At 59.7% G+C, this 19443-nt stretch overlaps 2 protein-coding genes across 2 annotated transcripts in view; both read right to left on the bottom strand.

Annotated features, from left to right (window-relative positions):
• ZNF385C (zinc finger protein 385C) overlaps positions 1-8043 on the bottom strand; it is an 11818-nt gene extending 3775 nt beyond the window's left edge. Inside the window, exons 1-5 of the mRNA XM_026071202.1 lie at positions 7947-8043; positions 6859-7001; positions 2988-3098; positions 688-835; positions 56-132 (exon numbers count right to left, since the gene is read on the bottom strand). Of these exons, the coding sequence (XP_025926987.1) occupies positions 56-132; positions 688-835; positions 2988-3098; positions 6859-7001; positions 7947-8043 (576 nt within the window). The remainder of the gene's footprint in view (positions 1-55; positions 133-687; positions 836-2987; positions 3099-6858; positions 7002-7946) is intronic.
• Positions 8044-11387: 3344 nt separating this feature from the next.
• CUNH17orf113 (chromosome unknown C17orf113 homolog) overlaps positions 11388-19443 on the bottom strand; it is a 15751-nt gene continuing 7695 nt past the window's right edge. The window contains exons 2-3 of the mRNA XM_026071201.1: positions 15199-15727; positions 11388-12920 (exon numbers count right to left, since the gene is read on the bottom strand). Of these exons, the coding sequence (XP_025926986.1) occupies positions 11388-12920; positions 15199-15717 (2052 nt within the window). The 5' untranslated portion in view covers positions 15718-15727. The remainder of the gene's footprint in view (positions 12921-15198; positions 15728-19443) is intronic.

The raw sequence follows: 19443 nt of genomic DNA, 5'->3' as shown, positions 1-19443 counted from the left end.
AGGCCGGCGGCGAGGCTGGCGCGGGGACGGGGCCTGGCAGCTCCGCGGTGGACGCCTCCGGGCTGGGAGCCAGCGCCGGGCCGCTGCTCTCGCCCTCCGCGTCCTTGAGGCCGGGCGGGCTGCCGGCGGGAGCTGGTGGGAAAAGGCAGGAATCCACAGGGAGGGAAAGGTCCCTCTTCTTGCAAAGGTTTCCCAAATTTTGGGGAGCGACAGGACCTGACACCCCGCCTCCCCTGCTGCCCCATCCTGGACACGCTCTGCTCTGCCCAGGGGTCTCCCTGCAACTCATTGCAACCGTGCTCAGCCCCGGTGCTTGCCCTTGCCCTGGGGAAACGCTCGCTCCCGCCAGCCCGTCCCTCCCACGAGCCCTCACGGGATGCCGCTATCGGATGTGGCGCTCCAACCAGAAAACCGYGGGCACTGCCGGCCCGGCTAATCCCAGCCGGGGCGCCCGCGCCAGGCAAGCGCTCGTTTGCTAACGCGCGCAGGGGCGTTTGCGCCTTGGGGCTTAGTCCCAGCCGGGGAGCAGCCACCCACTGGCGGGCAGCGCTCCGGGGCTCGGTGAGGCTCCTGAGCACGGCGCGGCCGCATYGCTAGCGCAAGCGCCGTTGGAGACGCGGCCGGGTCCTTCGCAGCATCGTCGCCGGCTGCCGCCTCCCCGGGGAACTCGCCGTTCCTGCCCCGTACCTGCGCCGCCGCCCGCCAGCGCCGCGGGGAAGTCGCCCGGCTTGTCCCGGCCGCCCGCCGCCACTGCTTTCTGCTTGCTCTTCATGGCCTCGATGGCCTTCAGCCGCCGGGCGTGCTTGTGGCCCTTGTAGTGYGCTTCCGCCTGGTTCTGCAGGGGCAGACAGGGGCCACATCGGTGCCATGGCCGGGGACGGATGCATGGACGGATGCACGGGCACAGCCGGCCCCACACCCCGCACCGTGCCTCAGGGCCCCTGAGCTGCGCCGCTGGGCGGCATCCGTCCCCGGAGGCCAGGGATGTCGCCTGGGTGGCATTTTGGGCCGGGGGGGCCACAAGGCGGCTTTGCTCCCCTGGCCTGCTCACGGCGCGCACGAGCGCGCTCGGGACGAGGTGTCGCTTTGCTGAGCCATCGCCGCCTTGCAGGGCCGAGATAAGGRCCCTGCACTGATTAAATGCATCGCGTCGCTTCTAAAAGAAGCTTTCAGGCAGAATTTATGACTTCAGAAACCTACAATGAATTGCTAGCTGTAAAAATAAAATAAAAAACCACATTGGTGGGGAGGACACATCCCCTGTCRTAACCTAACGGGTGTCTAACATGCGATTTACATTCGGGGGCTCCTTTCTCCTGCCAAATGGTGAATAATGAAGTGCATATTGATGGGTTCAYGCCTGCGTGGAACTGATAAAAACGTACATAAAAGAAAATAACCCGAACACTTGTGTACTTAGCAGCCAGGGACAACGCAGCATCGTCACCAAAAACAACCAGAGTTTAGCAATTTATGGAAACTAAATCCAATGTGAATTAAGACACTGTATTATGGAGCAGCGCGGATTAATTTGCGCGGCGTTTTCAGCCGAGGCTTCCCGTGCTTGGCGGGAAGACGCACAACTTCCCACCCTCCCTCTGCTTTTTAAGGACTGGGACGAGCATCCAAGCGTTCGGCATGCATGGCCGGGTCCGTGGGAAAAGAGAAAGGCCGGGGCGCGCGCACGCCGGCGACGGAGCCTCATTAGCAAACACAACGAAGCTGCATCAGATAACGGGGTCGGGACGGGGCTGGGCTGCAGCCTAAGTAGGTCAGCGAGCGCCGCTGCCATTGCGTGTGGCCACAGACCGGCACGCGAGCGTTGGCACTGGCGCGCCGGCTCCCGCGGCTGGGGCTCGGCAGCGCTGCGGGCAGGCGAGACGCCGCTCGGAGCATCCGCCGGGAGCGCCGGCTCTGCGCTGTGTCACCGCTGCAGGAAGGAGCCGCGCACGGAGCAGCAGCTCCTGCGGGTCCCCCGTGCTCGCGGCCCCGCTGCTTGCAACGCGCCCGTCCCTCCCTGCCACGTGCTCCGCTGGCTTTGAATGCCAGCTCCCTTCCCGACTTTTAATCAGTTTTCCCCACAAAAGATCAGCTGCGAGCAATTCATTACTGCGGGGATCAATGAGTGCTTCCCTACGCCCCTCTACAAGGTGGTTGATTTACTTAGAATAAAAGGCTGGGAAAAAAAGCCACCTGCCACAGCAGTGCTCTGGGAAGGCAGCGCAGGAAAGATTATATTCAGCTCCCAAGGAACAGATAGGAACTGTGCAGGCTGATAAAGCAGCTTAAGCACAAACACCGAGACGAGGACGGCAGGGAACAGACCTGAACAAAATGATGAGCAGCAGGAGGACAAGAGAGCCAGCGCGGCAAGCAGAGGACATGGCAGCCCGGGGAGCGCTCGGGCCCGCGAGCAAGACGATGCCAGGGAAAACACAAGCTGGGGCAACCGCAGAAGGATGGGAGAGCGGAGCTGGCAGGAGCTGTGAAATGCCCGCGAGCCCTCTGMGGTCCCCAGGGCAGCACGGGTCCCGCGGGACATCCGGGGCTGCCTCTGCCAGGGCTGGGACCAGGCTGCTGCAGTGCACGGCGTTGGGTACCACCATGCATAGCATTGGGTATCGCAGTGCATGGTGCTGGGTACCACCATGCATGGTGTTGGGTACTGTGGCGCATGGCATTGGGTACCACCATGCATGGGGCTGCGTATCGCAGTACATGGTGTTGGGTACCGCCATGCATAGCATTGGGTATCATGGTGCATGGTGTTGGGTACCACCATGCATGGCGTTGCGTATTGCGGCGCGTGGCGTTGGGTACCACCATGCATGACATTGAGTATTGCGGTGCACGGCGTTGGGTACCACCATGCGCGGCGCTGCGTTTCACTGCACACGCTCAGCCCTATTGCCCCTCCGAGCCCTGGACCCACTTGCACTTCCGCCTTTCCTTGGAGCGTCCCCCCGCGCCAGCGGTGCCCCGCTTACCGCCGAGTTGAAGCGCAGGTGGCAGATGTTGCAGGAGATGAACTGCTTCTTCTTGAGCGGGGCGGGCACGCCRAAGGTGTGGCTGATCACCGCCTTCTGCACCGGGTCCATCTGCAAGGGGAGGCAAGGCACAGGGCGGCTGGGTGCCACGGCGCTCCGGCACGTRCAGCTCCTGGCAAGGGCTCACCAAGGCGGCTTACACCTGGTTTCYAGGAGCGAGGACTTAGTGAATGAGTTGGGATTTGGGCCAAGCCCAGAGCTGCCCGTGGAAGCACTCGTGCACCAACTGCATACTCTGCATCGATGCTTTTTTTTTTTTTAAACCAAGCGGGCAGTCGCCTATTTTTGCCCACCGCTGTGGCGTCGCAAGGTGGAGGACGCTGTCGCGCTTCCCGAGCGGCTCGCGAGCCCGCGCTGCCCTGGCGTTTCGCGGGGCGCCTGCGCGGAGGACAAGCGGCTCCAGGCGTCTGCCCGCGGGGCCGGCGAGCCGGGGGCCGGCGCGGAGGCTCGGTGGCGGCGTGCGGGCTGATGACAGCCCCGGTGCTTCTGCCTCTCCCTGATGCTCAGCATCAGTCCTCAGCCGCAGCGGCAAACTTGTTCGAAAAGCCATAATTGTTTTAAACAAAATGCATTTATTAAGGGGGGGGGGATAAGAATAACGTCTTTGTGTGAGCGTGGCTATAATCTATAATGCAAGTATTGTTCCCCTACCCTGTGGCATAGGAAGATTATCTTATCTGAGTCCTGCTGTCAGTAGAGCCTGGGGTTTTTAGGCGATCGTATTTCTCTGCAAAGCTATTTAGTTGCTGAGACAGGTGCATCAGTCTTCGAGGCACATGCCTGGACAACAGAGCCATTATCGAGACCCCAAATTCCATCGCAGCAGTGAGCGGAATGGTAATAGCAAGTGATTAATGAAGCGCCTGTTTGCTATGAAATTTTGCTCGCTTATCTGGAATATAAATGAGTGAAGAGGTGCTGGGGGTGCAGCGGAGCATCGGGGGACCCTGCGGGCGGCCGCGGCGCTGCTCCGCGCCGGACACCGAATGCCGCAGGGGCGAAGGGCAGTGGCGGCGTGCTGCCAGGCAGCAGGACGGAGTGGGGCCAGCGCTCGCTGGGAAGAGAAAAACACGCCTTTTCYGCGCAAAAGGAAGAAAAACGGCTCCAACCTTTGCAACCGCCAGCTGCCACGACCAAGGACGGAGACGGAGCGACCGCGAGGGCCCCTCGCCCCCGGCATGTGCCACTGGGTCGATCCTGGCCAGACGCTCTGCCCGCCCGGCACAACCTCGCCGTGTGCCCCCAGCAGGCTTTGGCTGCAGCGAGGGGGCTCAGGGACCTCTGTCCCCCTCAAAAACCCGCCGTTTTGACGATGAAGGGTCCTCRGCACCGCGCTCTATAGCCATTTCCACGCCTATTAATTAGCGCTAAATTAGAGCCCCTCAGGAAGCTTCGCTCTCCGTTTTGGATATGTGGGATCGAGATGGAAAAAAACATATATTTATATAACCCCACTTATTCCGCCCCGGGGCGGCTTGCGTGGGAGCAAAGGTCTCCGCGCTGCGGCGGTACATACCGATTCCCGCGGCCGGGCCGCGGCTCTTCCCGCGAGATGCCAGCGGAAGCGACCGAGGGCGTCGGGCTCCCGCTGCCGCCGGAGAGCAGAGGCGGATTTTGGGGCACGGCGCACTCGGAGAGCAAAGATCTCGGCTTTATAGTCAGTTCTTACTGACTCAAATGACTTTCTTCATCCCTGGATGTTCCTACCGATATAAATAGCGACCTTGGCGCTGAACTTCCTGCCAGCCACCGGGGTCAGGAAGGGGAATTCGCAGGGACAGACTATCAGCTCAGATCGCGTCTTCTGCCGGGCTTTGGCAAGATGCTGCTACGTCTCGGGGATTTGCAGCATCCTAAGAGCTGGAAAGTGCCTTTTGAGCACGAAACGCGCCTTCCGTATCRCATTAGGGTCTTTTTTTTCCCCCTTCCTGTTGTTGTTGTTTTAAGTGGCAGGAGAGCTCAGTTTGGAAAGGTTTTGCTTGCTCCAGAGTAAAACATCTGCCGGGTTCATGAGAACCTTGTGACCTGCCCAAAGCGCGCAGCGCTCTGCCGGGCAGTTGCAAGCAGCTGCGGAGGGGACGACTCACACCGCAGCGCGCAGGGCAGAGCAACGCCGAAACGCATTGCAAAATGCTCACGTACCCGAACCCCCCTCTGGGGCAAACGAGGGCCCGCGGACTGCAGAGGCAGCCGGGTTCCCTGGGTCGGGCCCAAGCGTGTCCCAGGGCTCCGGGATGCTCCAAGTCTCGCACGCAGGACGGTGCAGAAGCCTCTCTGCCCTTTCCCCGCAGGTACGAGCCCTCCCTGCACCTGGGACTCTGAAAGCTTTCTCGGAGCCCTGCAGAGTCGCAGCACGCRCCTGCGGACACGTGCATCCCGAGCGGCTAAAGGGCTTAGTCCTCTTCCGGCCCGGGGAGGCGCTCGGCGAGCGGCCCTGCGAACCAGGGATCTCGCAGGGATTAGCTCCCAAACGCAGACCCCCCGCAGGGGCGGCGGGCCCGGCTTGCCCCTCGCACAGCTGCGCCGTGGGGCTGCACATCTGGCAAGGCCGGTTCCCCCTCCGCATGCACGCGCAGGAGACTCGTTTCCTAATTATTATTAGCGACATGACTTTGGAGAACACGTGCCGCGGCAGGGGCAAGGGAGACCCAGCGGCACAAATCACAGCGCCTGCTTCAAGCTCGCTGCTGACTCCGGCGGCTAAAAAAAGAAACAAAGAGCAGCAACGCTAATGGCATCAAACCCCCTTTCCTCTCCTCCCCTGCGATTCTGCTTGTTAGCACAGGGGAGAGACAGGCTAAAGCCAGGATTTCAAAGGAGCTTAAAGGAGTTGGATGTCTGAATCCCATTCAGCAGCAGCAGCAGGAATTTGGTACTTAATTTCCRCGGCTGCCTTTGAAGACCCCGACGACGGTCTTGCACCTCGCTAGCAGGGCTAATCTCAAAGCCACCTCGGCAAGGCGGGCGCCGCGCGGGGCGGCAGCGCCGGACGGTCCCGCTCGCCAGGGCGGAACGGGAGCTGCGCAGCGCCCCACGCCGCCGACCGCGCTCCCCCTCGTCCCGCCGCCCGCAGTGCCGTCAGCCGGCTCCCGGGGAATGAGCCCCCGGTGTGCGAAACGCCGCGCGGAGACCCGAAGCCGAGGAAGAGGCCGGAGGACGAGGAGCCATCCTAAACTGACGCCATGCCGGGTTTTGAGGGTGGGAGGTTGGGAAGAGAAGGAGGCACGAAAGGAGGAAAATAATATTTCACGCCCGAGGTGCTCTSGTGCATCTCTGCATTTACACATCCAAGGAAAGGCGGCTCTGCAAAGATGCGTTTAATTGCATAGTCCAAGTGCTCGGTCTGGCTTCAGCCCGAGCTTGAACCACGCAAACTAGTAGGAGAAACTCCGCGACGACGAGGCTCCCCGACACCAGCTCGAGGCCACGCGCCATCAGCCAGACGCCTTGTGTCCTTATAGGTGCTCTTTTCATTTATTTATTTAGTTTAAACAAATGAACTGCTCTTCAGTTACTCTATTACTATTGATTCCCGGAGCAAAACCCAATTGAAGTTGGTTAAAACGGAGGCTCTTTTTAGCTTTGGTCTATAAGCGCGATGGGCGGAGGGGGAACCGGCCTTGCCGGATGCTTCGCTAACGCGCCGCCCCCGTTGCACCCGGGGACTCCTGGTCCCTGCAAACGCGCTCGCGTGCGGCGGCTGGAGACCCCCATCAGGCGGCCAAAACTACCCGGGGAGGTTCACGGAGAAGATGCATTTTGGGGACAGGAGCAGCGCCACCCGCCTGCGCTCGCCAGCCCCCGGACTCACCGTGTTGAAGTTGGGGAAGAGGTTGAGCGGCGACGTCCCGTTGAGCCGGAAGGTCAGGAAGTGCTTGATGTCCAAGGGGGGATGGAGTGGCCGGCCGGGAATTGGCAGCGAAGCTAGGAGGGGGCTGCTGTGTCCGGACGGACCTAGGCGAGAGGGGAAAGGGAAGAAAGTTTAGGTGGACCTTGCTCGCCGCGTCGGCGGGAGGCAAGCGGGACATCCTGGAGAAGACCCTAGACCTTCACCTCTGGGAAGGTGGCCCAGGACATCCCTCCGGCTTTTGGGCTCGAAATCAACMTCAAAATTAAAACGCAACACGGCCACCTTTGCGTCAGAACATCAACGCGCGGCGGATCGCGCTTCGAGCTGTCGGAAAGGTTTTTGCGGCGGTCGGAGCCCCCAGGGCTGCGGGGCCCTGGGCTCCCCAGCTCTCCCCCTCCACTGCTGTTTGGGGTGGAAAGAGCCCGCGCCGGGCTCCCTCTGCACCCAGCGCTGGCTCCGGAGCCGCCCGCGCCCGGGCTTTGCCGGCTGCTCTGCATCTTCCCCCGCGCACTAATTGCGAGCTCCGGGGTGCGATTTAAAAATAGCCTGAAGTTAATCATAGTTTTCTTTAAATAGACGGAAGCGGCCCCCTAGGAGCGAGGGAGCACCGAGCAGGTGGGATGCCCGGCTCGGCGCCCCTCTCCCACCCGAGCAGGGCTGGCGCCGGCCGGACCTTCGCCACTGGCTCCCTGGGCTCGTCCTGCTGGAAGCAGCCGGCCCCCGGCTTCCCTCCCCCTCGGGCGCTAAAAAAAAGATAAAATAGACCTTTGCGGGAGGCAGAAAGCACCCGGCTGCGTTGGATGTTCCCACTACAGCAAGGCTCGATAGGAAGAGCAGCCACCGGCACTGCCACGGAAAAAGGCGGCTCCTTTTTGTTTTTCTGTTTTTTTTTCCCCCCCTTTCCATTTTGTTTTAAACGACGCTCATCGCCAGCAGAAACCAGGCTGATACAGGCGTTGAAATAAAAATCTGAAATTCAAAGTTCGAAAGATTTCCGAATTCCCGACTAAAAAAGCTCGGCGCGCGAGGCCCCTCCAGCCAGGAACGACCTCTTTCTGGGAGAACGGGCACAGCCACTGCTTCATCCGCGCGGGAGCCACCCTGAGTCAGCTCTGACTCCAGGGTAAAAACTGCATTTTGCTTCATCAGGCGTGCATTGATCGAATTAATTCCAAAGTCACCCAGGAGGGAAATCTGCGAAACGGCTTAAAAATAAATAAACAAACTCACAGCAGTGGGGACGAGCAAAGGAGCAAAAAAAAAAAAAAAAAAAAAAAAAAAAAAAAAAGGGTGAGCGCTGCATAATTAACCTGCTGGGGCATGAAACGACTTCTGCATCGCATCACGCGAGACAGCCGGGCGCAGCGTCGGGGGACCCGGCCCCCGGGGACCTGCCGCCAGCCGGCAAGCGCCCGCGGCAGGGAAAGCGGCTGCGACCCAGGCGTCCGGGGCTGGAGCATGAGCTTTCCGTCAATTTTACCGGCCTTAAGAACGGTATTAAACTTAGCATCGAGAGGCACGACAAGGGTGAATGAAAGCCTCTGCCCCAATTAGCAGTAACTGAGCAGACGGGGTTTGCTGCTCAGCAGATCCCACGGGCGATGAGCACCCGGTGCCCGCAGTGGAGTGAGCCGGGGCTGAGCAGAGCCGAGGGGAAAACCCGGCTGCCGAAGGGAAGGAGCTGCAGCCGGAGAGCTCACGCCACAACTGCGAGAAAGGAAAACAGGAAAGGAAAAAAAAAAAAAAAAAAGGAAAAAAAAAGGGACGAAGTTGCCATCAGCTCCGGTCTGCCCGAACCTCGGAGAGCAGGTGCCGCCCACCCATTTCGGGGCACCTTGGCCAAGGTTACACGGCAGCACCGCATCCTCCTGTGCCGCTGCGCCTCCCCCTGCCCTCGCCACGGGCCGGATTCCGGCAGCAGCTGCAGGCCGTATTTTTAGGTATTAATTAGACACTCAATTACAGGGATTTGCTTTGGCAGCGGCGGCGGAGCCCCGGATAGAGTGACGCGACCTTATCAGCGGTGGCGGCGGCCCCAGGTGCCCGGGCCTCCCTCCGGGGAAGCGCCGCGTGCAGCGCCGTGCGCAAAGGCTGCGCGCGCCCCTGCAGGGGCTTTTCCCCCCCGCGYGCCCTGCGAAGCGGACCGCGGGAGCCGCCACGCGTGCACCAGCCTCAGAAACACCTCCGGAAGCAGCAGCGGTGGCGGCAGCGACAACGCCGCGGGGGTTTTCGTACCGCCACGAGCCTTTGCCGGGACCCGTCTTGGCGACGGCTGCCTCGGAGCAGCAGCTGGCGCAGGGGCCGCGCCGGGCAGATGGCGACGGGGGCTGTTTGTTTGCACGGAAGCAGCCTGGCTCCCGCGCAGGCGGTAGCTGCTCTCAGCAAGTTTCGGTGGTGTCTCGCATTCCTTACCCGGGGCTTTGCAGCTCTCGCCTGCTCCGGCTGAGCACGGATGGGTTTGCATCCCGCTACGTCCAGGAGACCCGCTGCAGAGACCCCAAAGGGAGCAGCGCCAGCCCCGCTCCCGGCTGCTCCGGGAACCGGCGGCGAGAGCACAGCGCGAGCGCTCTCCAGCTCAATCCTCCCCGCATGGCATGGGCAGAAAGCAGCCGGCAGCAAGGCCGCCCAGCGCGGGATGCTGCCGACAACGGCTTTCACCCGGTACGCTTGCTCGCCCGCCCGGCTCCGAGAGCCGAGCGAAGGACGTGGAGCGCGGCAGGGCGGTGGGCGCCTGCCAACAGCCCCGAGCGCAGCAATCTGGGCTCTCGCCGCCGCAGCACAAGTAGGTCTCCACGCTCTGGCGCGGACAGGAGCCCTCGGGCCGCAACGCCGCCGCAGCRACCCGGCCACGTGCGCCCACCGCGGAAAAGGCTTTCGGATGCTGGAGCAGCTCGGAAGAACCACGGCAGCATGGAGGAAAGCTCTGCTGCGGCCGGCACCGAGCCCGGGAGCAGCACCGGATAAAGGCGCGCTATTGCGGCGCGGACACTTGGGTCAAACTCCGCTGGACACCGACTCTGCGTCGGCAGGATGGTGCAAACTTACCCAGGGACGGAGCCGAGGGGTCTCGGCTAGGACACGTCTCGCGCCATCGGCAGCATCTCCGCGACCGAAGAAATAAGCCGACGGCACCAGACGTTAGCGCCGGGATGTCGGTCCCAGCTATGGCCCTGCAGCAGAGGAGTCGGAGCTCAGATGTCACCCGTCGCCACCAAAAGCCCAGGACACGGGCTCCTGCCGGGGAAAGCCACAGCAGCAGCGCCCAACGTCCCGCAGGACCCCGGCCCCTCCACGCTGCCGCGACGCCGGGGCCTCCGCGGAGGGACAGGCTCTGCCCAGCTGCTGGAGCACGAGAACGACATGATGCTTCGGTCTCAGGTTTCGACTTTATTGCAAATTGAGATCAGTCCGAAGGGTCTTCGCATCCCGCCCCACAGAACTAAGGAGCACAGCTCTCCAAGAGCAAAACGACCACGGAGAAGACACCATGCAGCACCCGTCCCGGCTCGGTTGCGATGCTCCTACCCTCCGCTTCGCCCGTCCGTCACATGGCTCGAGAAGGCTTCGATCACTCCAAGGGGAGGGAATTTTTAAAAGGAGGGAAAAAAAACAAGCAAAAAACCACCTAAACTAAACAGAACTCAAGTTTGTCCCAGAAGTCAATGTTAAAAGACTTTCTTTGGTTGCAAGTTTGCAGAGAGCTCATACTGCAAAGGGAACTTAGGTACATGATGCTATTCTGAAAAGACAAGGAATTCACTTTTCTTTTTGGACCCCTGTTTATAATTTATTCTGTCATTGCAAAAAAAAAAGTCCTTTTAGATATCTTTGTACTTTAAACATTAGGAAAGTTAAGATAGATTTTTTTATATATATATATTTATATATATATTTATATATGTACATACACATATATACACAATGATGCATTTAAAAGTTACTATTTCCTCGGCGATTACAATATCATTCTCTAAATGACTTGCTTTCGAAATGATCATGACTTGGATCCAATGCTAAAAATATTTTGTGCTGTGTGCAAGGAATATCAACGAGACACTGCCAGGCGTTTTTGGATTTGCCACAGAGCTGGGAAGATATGCTGCCTTTTCTGCATTCCTTCTGGAGGCTCCGAGATAATAAAAATCAGATATTTTCGCAGAGCGTTAAGTAAAAGCTGCTGGGTGTCGTCGTGCAAAGGCAATGTTACATCCGAGTTCGCGAGAAGATTTGCTTTCATCCCCCCCTAGGAAAAACTCGTCATAATTTGGAATTGAAGAAGGTGGTCGAAACCGTCGGGAAACCTCCCCCAAAGGCCTTCGATTCCGGCCAAGGCAAACGTGCGTCCGGGGGTGGGGGCGGAAGGAGGGCAGCGAGCGGGACCAACGCGGCTCGGCGACAGGAGCCCGCTTCTCCCCCCCGGCGCCGAGCGGGTCGCCCTGGGCCACCCGGCGCCCGCGCCACCGTCGGGGCCGGCCGCGGCGCGCCGCCGCTCACTTCACCTGCGCCACGAGGAAGCCGGGCTCCCGCATCCGCTCGTAGTACTCGATGGCCAGCGCGAAGTCGAACTCGTTGATGGCCGGCCCGTCGATGGCGATTTTCATGAGGTCGGACAAGCCCTCGTCCCTGGCGCAGCGCGACCGCCCGCGCTTCACGAGCTCCCGGCCCCGGCTGATCTTCTCGGCCAGGACGGAGCCCAGCGGCAGGGCCAGGGCGATGGCCGCRAGCACGGCGAAGTCCGGGAAGAGCTCGTGCATCTCGGAGTTGCTGTAAACCAGCTTGACGCAGAGGTCCTTGAAGGACAGCTGGCTGAGGCTGAACACGATGCGCTTGAAGAGGGGGAAGTCGCCGAGGGCCCTCTCGCTCACCACCACCCGCGAGTAGGCCTGCAAGAGGAAGTTCAGCTCGCTGACCCCGTAGCCGCCGATGTCCTCCAGCGACTGGGGGTAGCACTTGGGGTTGAAGATAGCCGAGAAGGAGCTGACGGCCTCCAGGACGCCGCTGGGGAACCTGTCCAGCAGGTTGCCCCGCACGCTCTCCAGGTAGCTCTCCTTCAGGYGCTCGAAGTGCTTCAGGTGCCCCTCGGAGCAGTTGGCCAGCTCCACGCCCTTGTAGCAGAGGCGGCTCTCGCCCTCCCGGTCATCCCGCGGGCGCTCGTTCATCTCGTTGAGGAACTCCTGGAGGTTCTGCCCGCTGGCGCTCTTCTGCGCCTGCAGGGTGGTGGCCGTGGCGGAGACGATGGGCTTGAGGATGGAGAGGTCGAAGTCCTCGATCTGGAAGAAGCGGCCGAGTTTCTGGAAGACGGGGAGGACGTCCAGGAGGATCTTGGTGAACGCCACGAACTGGAACTTCTTGAGCTCCTCGCAGAGGCCGAGCGCCACGGGCGACCGCTCCGCCTCGCTCTCCAGCAGCAGCACCAGCGTGGGCCACGAGGCGTCGATGGCTTCCACGGCTGGGAAGATAGAAGTCCAGTGGATGGCCTTGGGGCTCTCGAGGTCTATCTCGCAGAGGTCGAGGACGCTCCGCAGCTCCTGCAGGCTGTCGCTTCCCCCTCTGAAGCGGGAGCAGAGCCTGTACACRGCGTCCACGGTGGTCTCGTACTTCTGGAGGTACTCGACGGTGACGACGCTCTCGGCGGGCGGCAGGGCGCTCCCGTGGCACAGGCAGTGCATCTCCGCGAGGAGCGGGCAGAGGGAGGTCAGCGCGGTCCCCAGCCCGCTCCGCCGCTCGGCGGCCAGCGAGGCGCTGTCGGCGCTCAGCCAGGCCGTCTTGGCGGTGGGGATGCCGAAGGAGCGCATCACCTCGGCCACCTTGCCCGCCGCCGCGGAGGCCTCGCCGGCGGGCAGCTCGAAGCGCCCCAGGAAGGCGGCCGAGGCCTGCCCGCTGCCGGGGGAGACGGTGGTGGTGAASACGGCCAGGCTGCGGCGCTCCGTGGCGTCCACCGTCTCGTCCACCGCCAGCCCGACGAACGGCGAGGCCTTTATCCTGCGCCTGTCCTCGTTGTGCAGGACTCTGGCGATCGCCGCCTGCGCCGGGCCGAGAAGGCGGGCGAGGGGAGGGAAAGAGAAACACCGATGAACTTCAAAGCCGCGCGGGAGGCACGCGGCGCCCGCGTTCGGAGCCTCCCGCACGCAGCGCGAGACCCCGGGCCTGAGGGAAGCCCTTAAGCACGTACTCGGCTCCCGTCGACGCCGCTCGGACGCCTGGTGCATTTCAGAGCCGTGAATCCCACAGGGAGAGAAGCCACTTGCTGACTTCGGAGCAAAGATCCCCCAGCAGCCAAAGGAGCTCAGATTCAAGCGCACGTAAACTGCCCTCAAAACCGGATTTTAGATGTTGGCAATTTCTACTTTCTGCCCCCTGATGTTTCTTAGGAGCTGGTGAAAGTCAACGGGACATAGGCACTTTTGAACTTTATCTTCAAACATACGCCTAAAATTAAAAGTGTTCTAGCACCCTTCCCTGAGTCAAAATKCTTCCCCAAATCGTAGCTTAAAATATGGAGCCAGCCCATGGTCACTGCTGTTTGGCACCGGACTACAGCGTACCCATTTTCACGGGAAAAGGGCTAAGAAGGATATCTGTGCCGACCTTATTTAAAAGCATTAAATGCTTCTACGTCCTACCACATTAGTTCAGAACTTGTTGGGTCTCATTTTTCCATCTATTCCATCAAAGTGCATAGTCGTAATACTGAAAACTACCACAAACGCCGAATAGTACGGCAACAGTATCTTATATTATGGTTGTGGCCACAGATCTCAAAAGTAATTTTGGCCCTATAATGCTGCGAAAGTTATACGTACAAGTCAGCTCCCTCCTGGAAAGTACTCTAATATATTCCCTCCTCTTTTTCCTCGCTTACATTCAAACCATCAAATTAAGGTTCTGCCTCAGGAAAGCACCAAAATCCACACCCAGCGCAAAGCACGGCTAAACCCCACGGGCTYGAGTAGGACTTAAAACACCCTCAGCTGCCAGCAGGTATTTCCTGAGCAGAACTGAACCTCTCCTCCCCCTTGGCACAGGGGCTCCCGAGACCCTGTCTGTGCTGGGAGCTAATTAGGACACCCCAAACTTGCTTCCTTAGTTATAATTTCATCAATTACTTTCACACTTCAAAAACAAAGCGTAGGTAGGAGCAGCAAGATGACATCACGGCATCCTTCTGCTTTATTCCATTTTACCCGTTTCATTAAAATGCCACTGGTTTGAGCAGAAGACTTCCTTCGCGTGCGCAACTGCCGCAAGTAGCACTCCAGGCTGAGAAATCTAATTAATGGATTTAGTCTATCTGCAGTAAAATACGGCTCTTTATATATCTAAAATGACTGGCAAACAGCCAAGATTCACTAAAAAATTAATTTGATTTTAACAGGCTTGAAGCATTTGTAAAATTAAGAAAATCCTTTCTAAACTCTCTGGCTACTTGATCTTTCYGATCGCTCCGTTTAGGGCAAAAGAGGAAAAACCCACATCGCTCATGGGCTAATTGAGCTCTTGAGCTTTTATCCTTCAAATATTCATCATTAACCTGCAGCGAAGCCTGTCGCGCTCGGACAGCGGGAGGAGGGAGCGCTCCCAGGAAAGGCTGACCGTCTAACRCTCACTTTCCCCACGCCCCCGGAGCAGCACCGAGCCCAGGGTTCCCGGCCACGAGCACGAGGCTGCCCATGATGGACCCTGTCRCCGCCTCCGAGCCCTCGGTGCTCCGGGTTTGTCAAATCAGGGAACGACACCGTATTAAAAAATAAACGTGGCATCTCGTTGGAGAAAGTTGCCTTCAGCCTCTGCTGAAAATAGCGGAAAGCGGGTGAATCACCCAGCTCCGCTGGCGGGATCAGAGCAGCCGGGTCTCCTGGACCTGGTCAGCGATCCCAAGCACACCAAAAACATGCTGTAGCCTCACTGGATGTATTTGCCCGTCCGAAGACCAGGATTGAGGTCTAACCACCAGCTACACCTGATGCACGTGGTTTTGGAGCTCCCCTGAGCAGGCAGGGTGGGCGCTTGCCTCCAGGGGAGGGGAGCGTGTGCTTAAGGCTCCTATTTGCACAGGCAGCTGCTAAAACCCCCAAGCGCACGCTGGTGATGCTGGGTGCAAGACAAAGCGACGYGGTGCTGCAAAGCACCGAGTCCCTCCAACCCAGGCTCCTGCGCGTGCACAGACCCCGCTTTGCCGAGCGGGTTCGCRGGGCGGCGAGGCCACGGACAGCAGCAAGGTCATGGACAGCAGCAAGGTCAGGCCCCCAAACCTGCAGGCAGACCCCAAGCAGGACAGAGCCCCCCTCCCGGCATACGCACCTGCATCTCTCTGACGCTGCTGGGGTGGTAATATTCGCTGTGCTCGGAGGTCAGCAGCGCCTGGCACAGGTTGAACTTCTGGAACTCCAGCAGAGAGGAGCACTTCTCGTCCGGGATCTCCTCCTTGGCCATCCAGTACACGGTGGTGAGGATGGCGATCTTGGCGGGGTTCACCTCCACCTTGATGACCGAGTGCAGCTCTGGGTGGCTGTGGACGCGCGCCTCGAAGGCCAGCTGCTCCCGGTTCACCGCCAGCGCCTGGCGGTGAGCGCCGGAGGTGACGTGCCGCAGCAGGGCATGGCGCTGGAAGTTGTCCGTGCCCACGGTAAAGGCGTTCTCCGCTTTACCATGCTTGTTCTTCACCAGCGCCTGGCGACACTCTATGCAAAACATGAGCTTCCTCTCATAGTCAAACTCCAGCCAGGTAAATTCTTCCTTCCAGTGCTCATTGAAATAGCGCTTACACTTTTTATTGGAATTGGAAGTTTCCCCAGCTGGCTTTTTCCCTGGAGGCACCATATTGCTGTGGCTGGGAAATCAAACACTACAGCTGAACCGAAACTTTCCTTGGAGGAGCAGCCTCTACATTTAATTTAGTAAGGAAGGTCTATTACCACTTTCCTGGATCGACTGGAGATGAAAGAGACACAAGGGGAGAGGGATTAGGGCCCTTGTAAACCCTAGTCTTTGCTGATTTTTTTATTCTCGTCTGCTAACGATGACATGATGGTGACAGGAGCGCTCAGATGAGGCAGGACCATGCAACAGCCCCAGCGTTGGGGGAGGACCTCCCACTGAGCTCCTCTTTTGCTGTCATCAGCAGCTCCAGATACCAGTGGTGGGACTAACATGGACACGTGGCCCTTCTCTTAAATTACAGGGTTGTCTACATTCACTTCCAATCAGACCAAACTTTCATGCTGCAGCTGATGTTCGGAAGATATGGAAGGTCCAAAACTATTTTTTTGACAAAACGTCTAAAAATCAGAGTGTTTAGCCTCACGAGGAGAAAACACTTGATTCTTCAAACAGCCAGGGACGGCCAATGCATTGCATTGCAGAGACTCACTCATCATTCCCAGACTCGCTGGGGTGCAGAGGGCCCCAGACTCCCACACGTCTGTCTAGAAATCTTGTTCTAGCTAGTGGGACACGTCTGAGCTTGGAGCGCCTTGAAAGGAGGCCAAAGGCAGGTTCTCACATTGCATTTGGGTCTCTTTCCACTAACGAACGCCCCAGGGAGTGGCAGTCATTGCTGTGCATGGCTAGTGCCCAGAGGTCTTGAGCTGAGAGTGGACGGCTTAAAGGCCAAGGAACAGCTCAAGAACACATGCCTGGGGTTCGCGTGTGCATGCATGTGCATCTTGTCATTATTTCCTTGCTTGTCCTTATCTCGGGAAATCGCTGTACCTAGGCTGGCTTCACAAAGGCACAGACAGTGCCTACAACCCGAGACCTACAACCTGAAATTCAACTGTCACAGCTGAAGAAGTCAAGGGAGAACTTGCACACTGAGCTCTGCCAGCAGATCCCAGGTTCATCTCCATCTGGAAGGCGGCATCCGCCCATGACCACAACAGCCACAGGGCACGGACACTGAGCACCCGCTTCGGCCAGCTGCCTTTTCCAGAACTGCAGCAAGTCCAGCATGGAAGTGCCCAAGAGCCGCTTCCAGAGACCCTCCACGAAGGAAGAGGGAAAGCCAGGACTTCCCAGAACATCTGCTGAAGCTCTGAGACTACAAAGCACGTATTTAAACCAGGTAGCTAGAGTATTTAAGCACCCACTTAACTCCATGCATACACTTAAGCCCCGCTCAGCCCGATCCTTGCATTCTTCCATGAACTGGATCGAAAGTCAAACTGCATCTTGATAAAGGCGGTGGGAGGAACCCAGCAGAACAGAGGGGGGAAGGAGAGGGAGAACTGAGAAAAGGAGGAAAAGGAAAAAAAAATGGATATTCAGCAGCAAGTCACCAATGCAAGACAGGAAATTCTCAGAGTATAACTCCCTGAGAAACTCGCAGGGGATTTGGGATTTTCAAGAAGAACAACCCCCCCCCCCCCAAGAACTAAAGCCGTTACCGCAATCATCATGAAGAAACAGAAAACCTCATGATGGAGGAGTCGGAGCAGCCCATTGACTCCCAGAGCTGCAGGGATCTGCTCCTGGGCGCCGCGGGCTCGCAGCGAGCTCGGAGCCACGCAGCACAGCACGGAGCAGCCGGGGGCATCACGGGCATGCCGAGCGCAGCCCGGACAGTGCCCGACAGCTYGCTTGTCCGGGGCGGGAAGACCCAGGAGCACCCCGGATGGGGAGCCAGGGGACGTGTCCCCGTGTCCCCCAGGCCACGGCCAAGCCGATGGCTTCACCGGGGAGCGGAGAGACTGAACAGGCTTAAGACCTCCTGGGAGTGAAAACAGAATAACAACGCTCTGAAGATGCTCAGCTCTTTTTGAGCCAGGACCTGCTGGGTAAACTGAGGCAGGGCTGCTCGGCGGTCGAGCACCGCGAAGCGCCTGGACGGTGACGATGGCAAACAGGGGCTCCGTGGCCGTGCGGCACCGAGGGGCTCTGCCCCACGCTGGTCCTCACCTCCACGCCAGCCTGGTGCACCACGCAGCCCTTTCAGACCAAAGGGTGYTCAGCGGCACGCTTGGTCCCGCGCCTCCCCGCTCACACCAGGAACGGCAACGACCGCTCCGGGCCGGCCACGCGCGGGGCTCGGATTAACGCTCCAAGGGTCCAGCCCAAATCCCAGAGGCACCAGGCGTCTTTGGGTGCATGTCAAGGTGCCCTGGATCAGGTGCTGTCCCAGGAGCACCAGAGAGGCCAGATGAGGTTGGCGCTAGTCCAAAGCTTGGCTCCAACCAGCCAGCGTTAAATGCTTGCAAGGAAGCGAAGAGAAACTCCAGCCCAGGTGGGAGTTTTCTTCCGGACCACAGGGAACGCAAAGCTTTCAAGGCTTGCAGCAGGCGTGGATTCCCTTCCCGTGCTGCTTTTACTCTCTCTAATGCAACCACGTGGGTTGCTTGCAAGAGCAAAGCCTCCTCGAGGCAGCACCTCCTCGCCCCGATGCAGCCACAAACGCCCAGGGTGCAGCGCCCAGACCTGGGGATCCCAGGCACGGCTGCAGCCTCCTCCGCAGGCCGGATCCCGGAGCCTCGCCCCGGCACAGGACGGAGCAGCGCCTCTCTGCAGCGCGTTAAGTGGGAAACCGCAATGGCTTTGCCATGCAGGAGTCCCAGCCAAGACACGTCTTGCCGAGTGTTTCCTCCGAGGTCCCAGCGCCTGCTGGATGTTCCCGGGGGAGCGCGCCTGGCACGGCACTGGCATTCCAGCACCTCTCCCAAGGTCTTCCTCTGCTGATGGCTCCGAGCGCTCAGGGCAGCCGGAGGGAAGCCAGGCCAGGGCAGTGGGACACCGCCGGCGTCCCCAGCTCCTGAGCCTCGCCAGGCGCCCGGGAATGACCCGGCACCATCCGGGGGGGGGGCGACCAGCTCCCTGCCCTCCCCATGCCCTGTGAGCCACCAACTCCGCAGCCCTTCCCACCTACGACGGCCTCGGGGGACTCGCTCCATCAAAAACCGCTGCCTTGGAAAGAAAAAAAGAGCCGTTAGTCTCCTGGCTGCAGGGAGCCAGCGGGCTTGGCCGTGGTGCGGGAAGGGAGCGCTCGACCGCCCCGGCACCGCAGCAGAGCTGGGGCAGCAGTTGGAGACGGCTCATCCCGTCCTGTCCCGTCCCATCCCGTCCCGTCCATCCCGCGGGGACACCAGCCCTGCCACGGTGCATGTCTCTCCCCTTGCTCCCAGCTATGGGGAGCATTAGCGCGGCTGCGTTTCCGCCGGAAGCAGGTAGTATTTGGGGGCAAACAGCTCGGAAGCGGGCAAGAACGTGTCGTTCCCGGTCTCCTTGGCGCACCGCTCCCCTCCGGGAGCTCGCTCAGCCCGGGCACCAGCGCTGGCTGTAAGGAAGTTTGGGCAGGGTTTATTTTTTAAGACGAGGAGCTTCTTCTCCCTGGCACCCGAGCCTCAGATGAACGAGCCCTAGCCCGGAGCACATGTCACTTAAACGCCTGCCCGGCTCCATCCCCGGGAAAGGCTCTGCGAGYGCTCGGAGCGGCGCGACATGCAGCCCCCCCGGCTCGGCGTGCTCGACCCCGCGCACCTCCCTCTCGCTGCACATACGTACCACTTCAGCGCTGCCATCAGCTCGGGGCTGAGGGGCTTGCAAACTTCCCAGATT

The sequence above is a fragment of the Apteryx rowi genome, unplaced genomic scaffold (assembly GCF_003343035.1).
Source record: "Apteryx rowi isolate R43461 unplaced genomic scaffold, aptRow1 scaffold_323, whole genome shotgun sequence".
Classification (NCBI taxonomy): Eukaryota; Metazoa; Chordata; class Aves; order Apterygiformes; family Apterygidae; genus Apteryx; species Apteryx rowi.
This window is presented reverse-complemented; position numbering and strand designations above follow the sequence as displayed.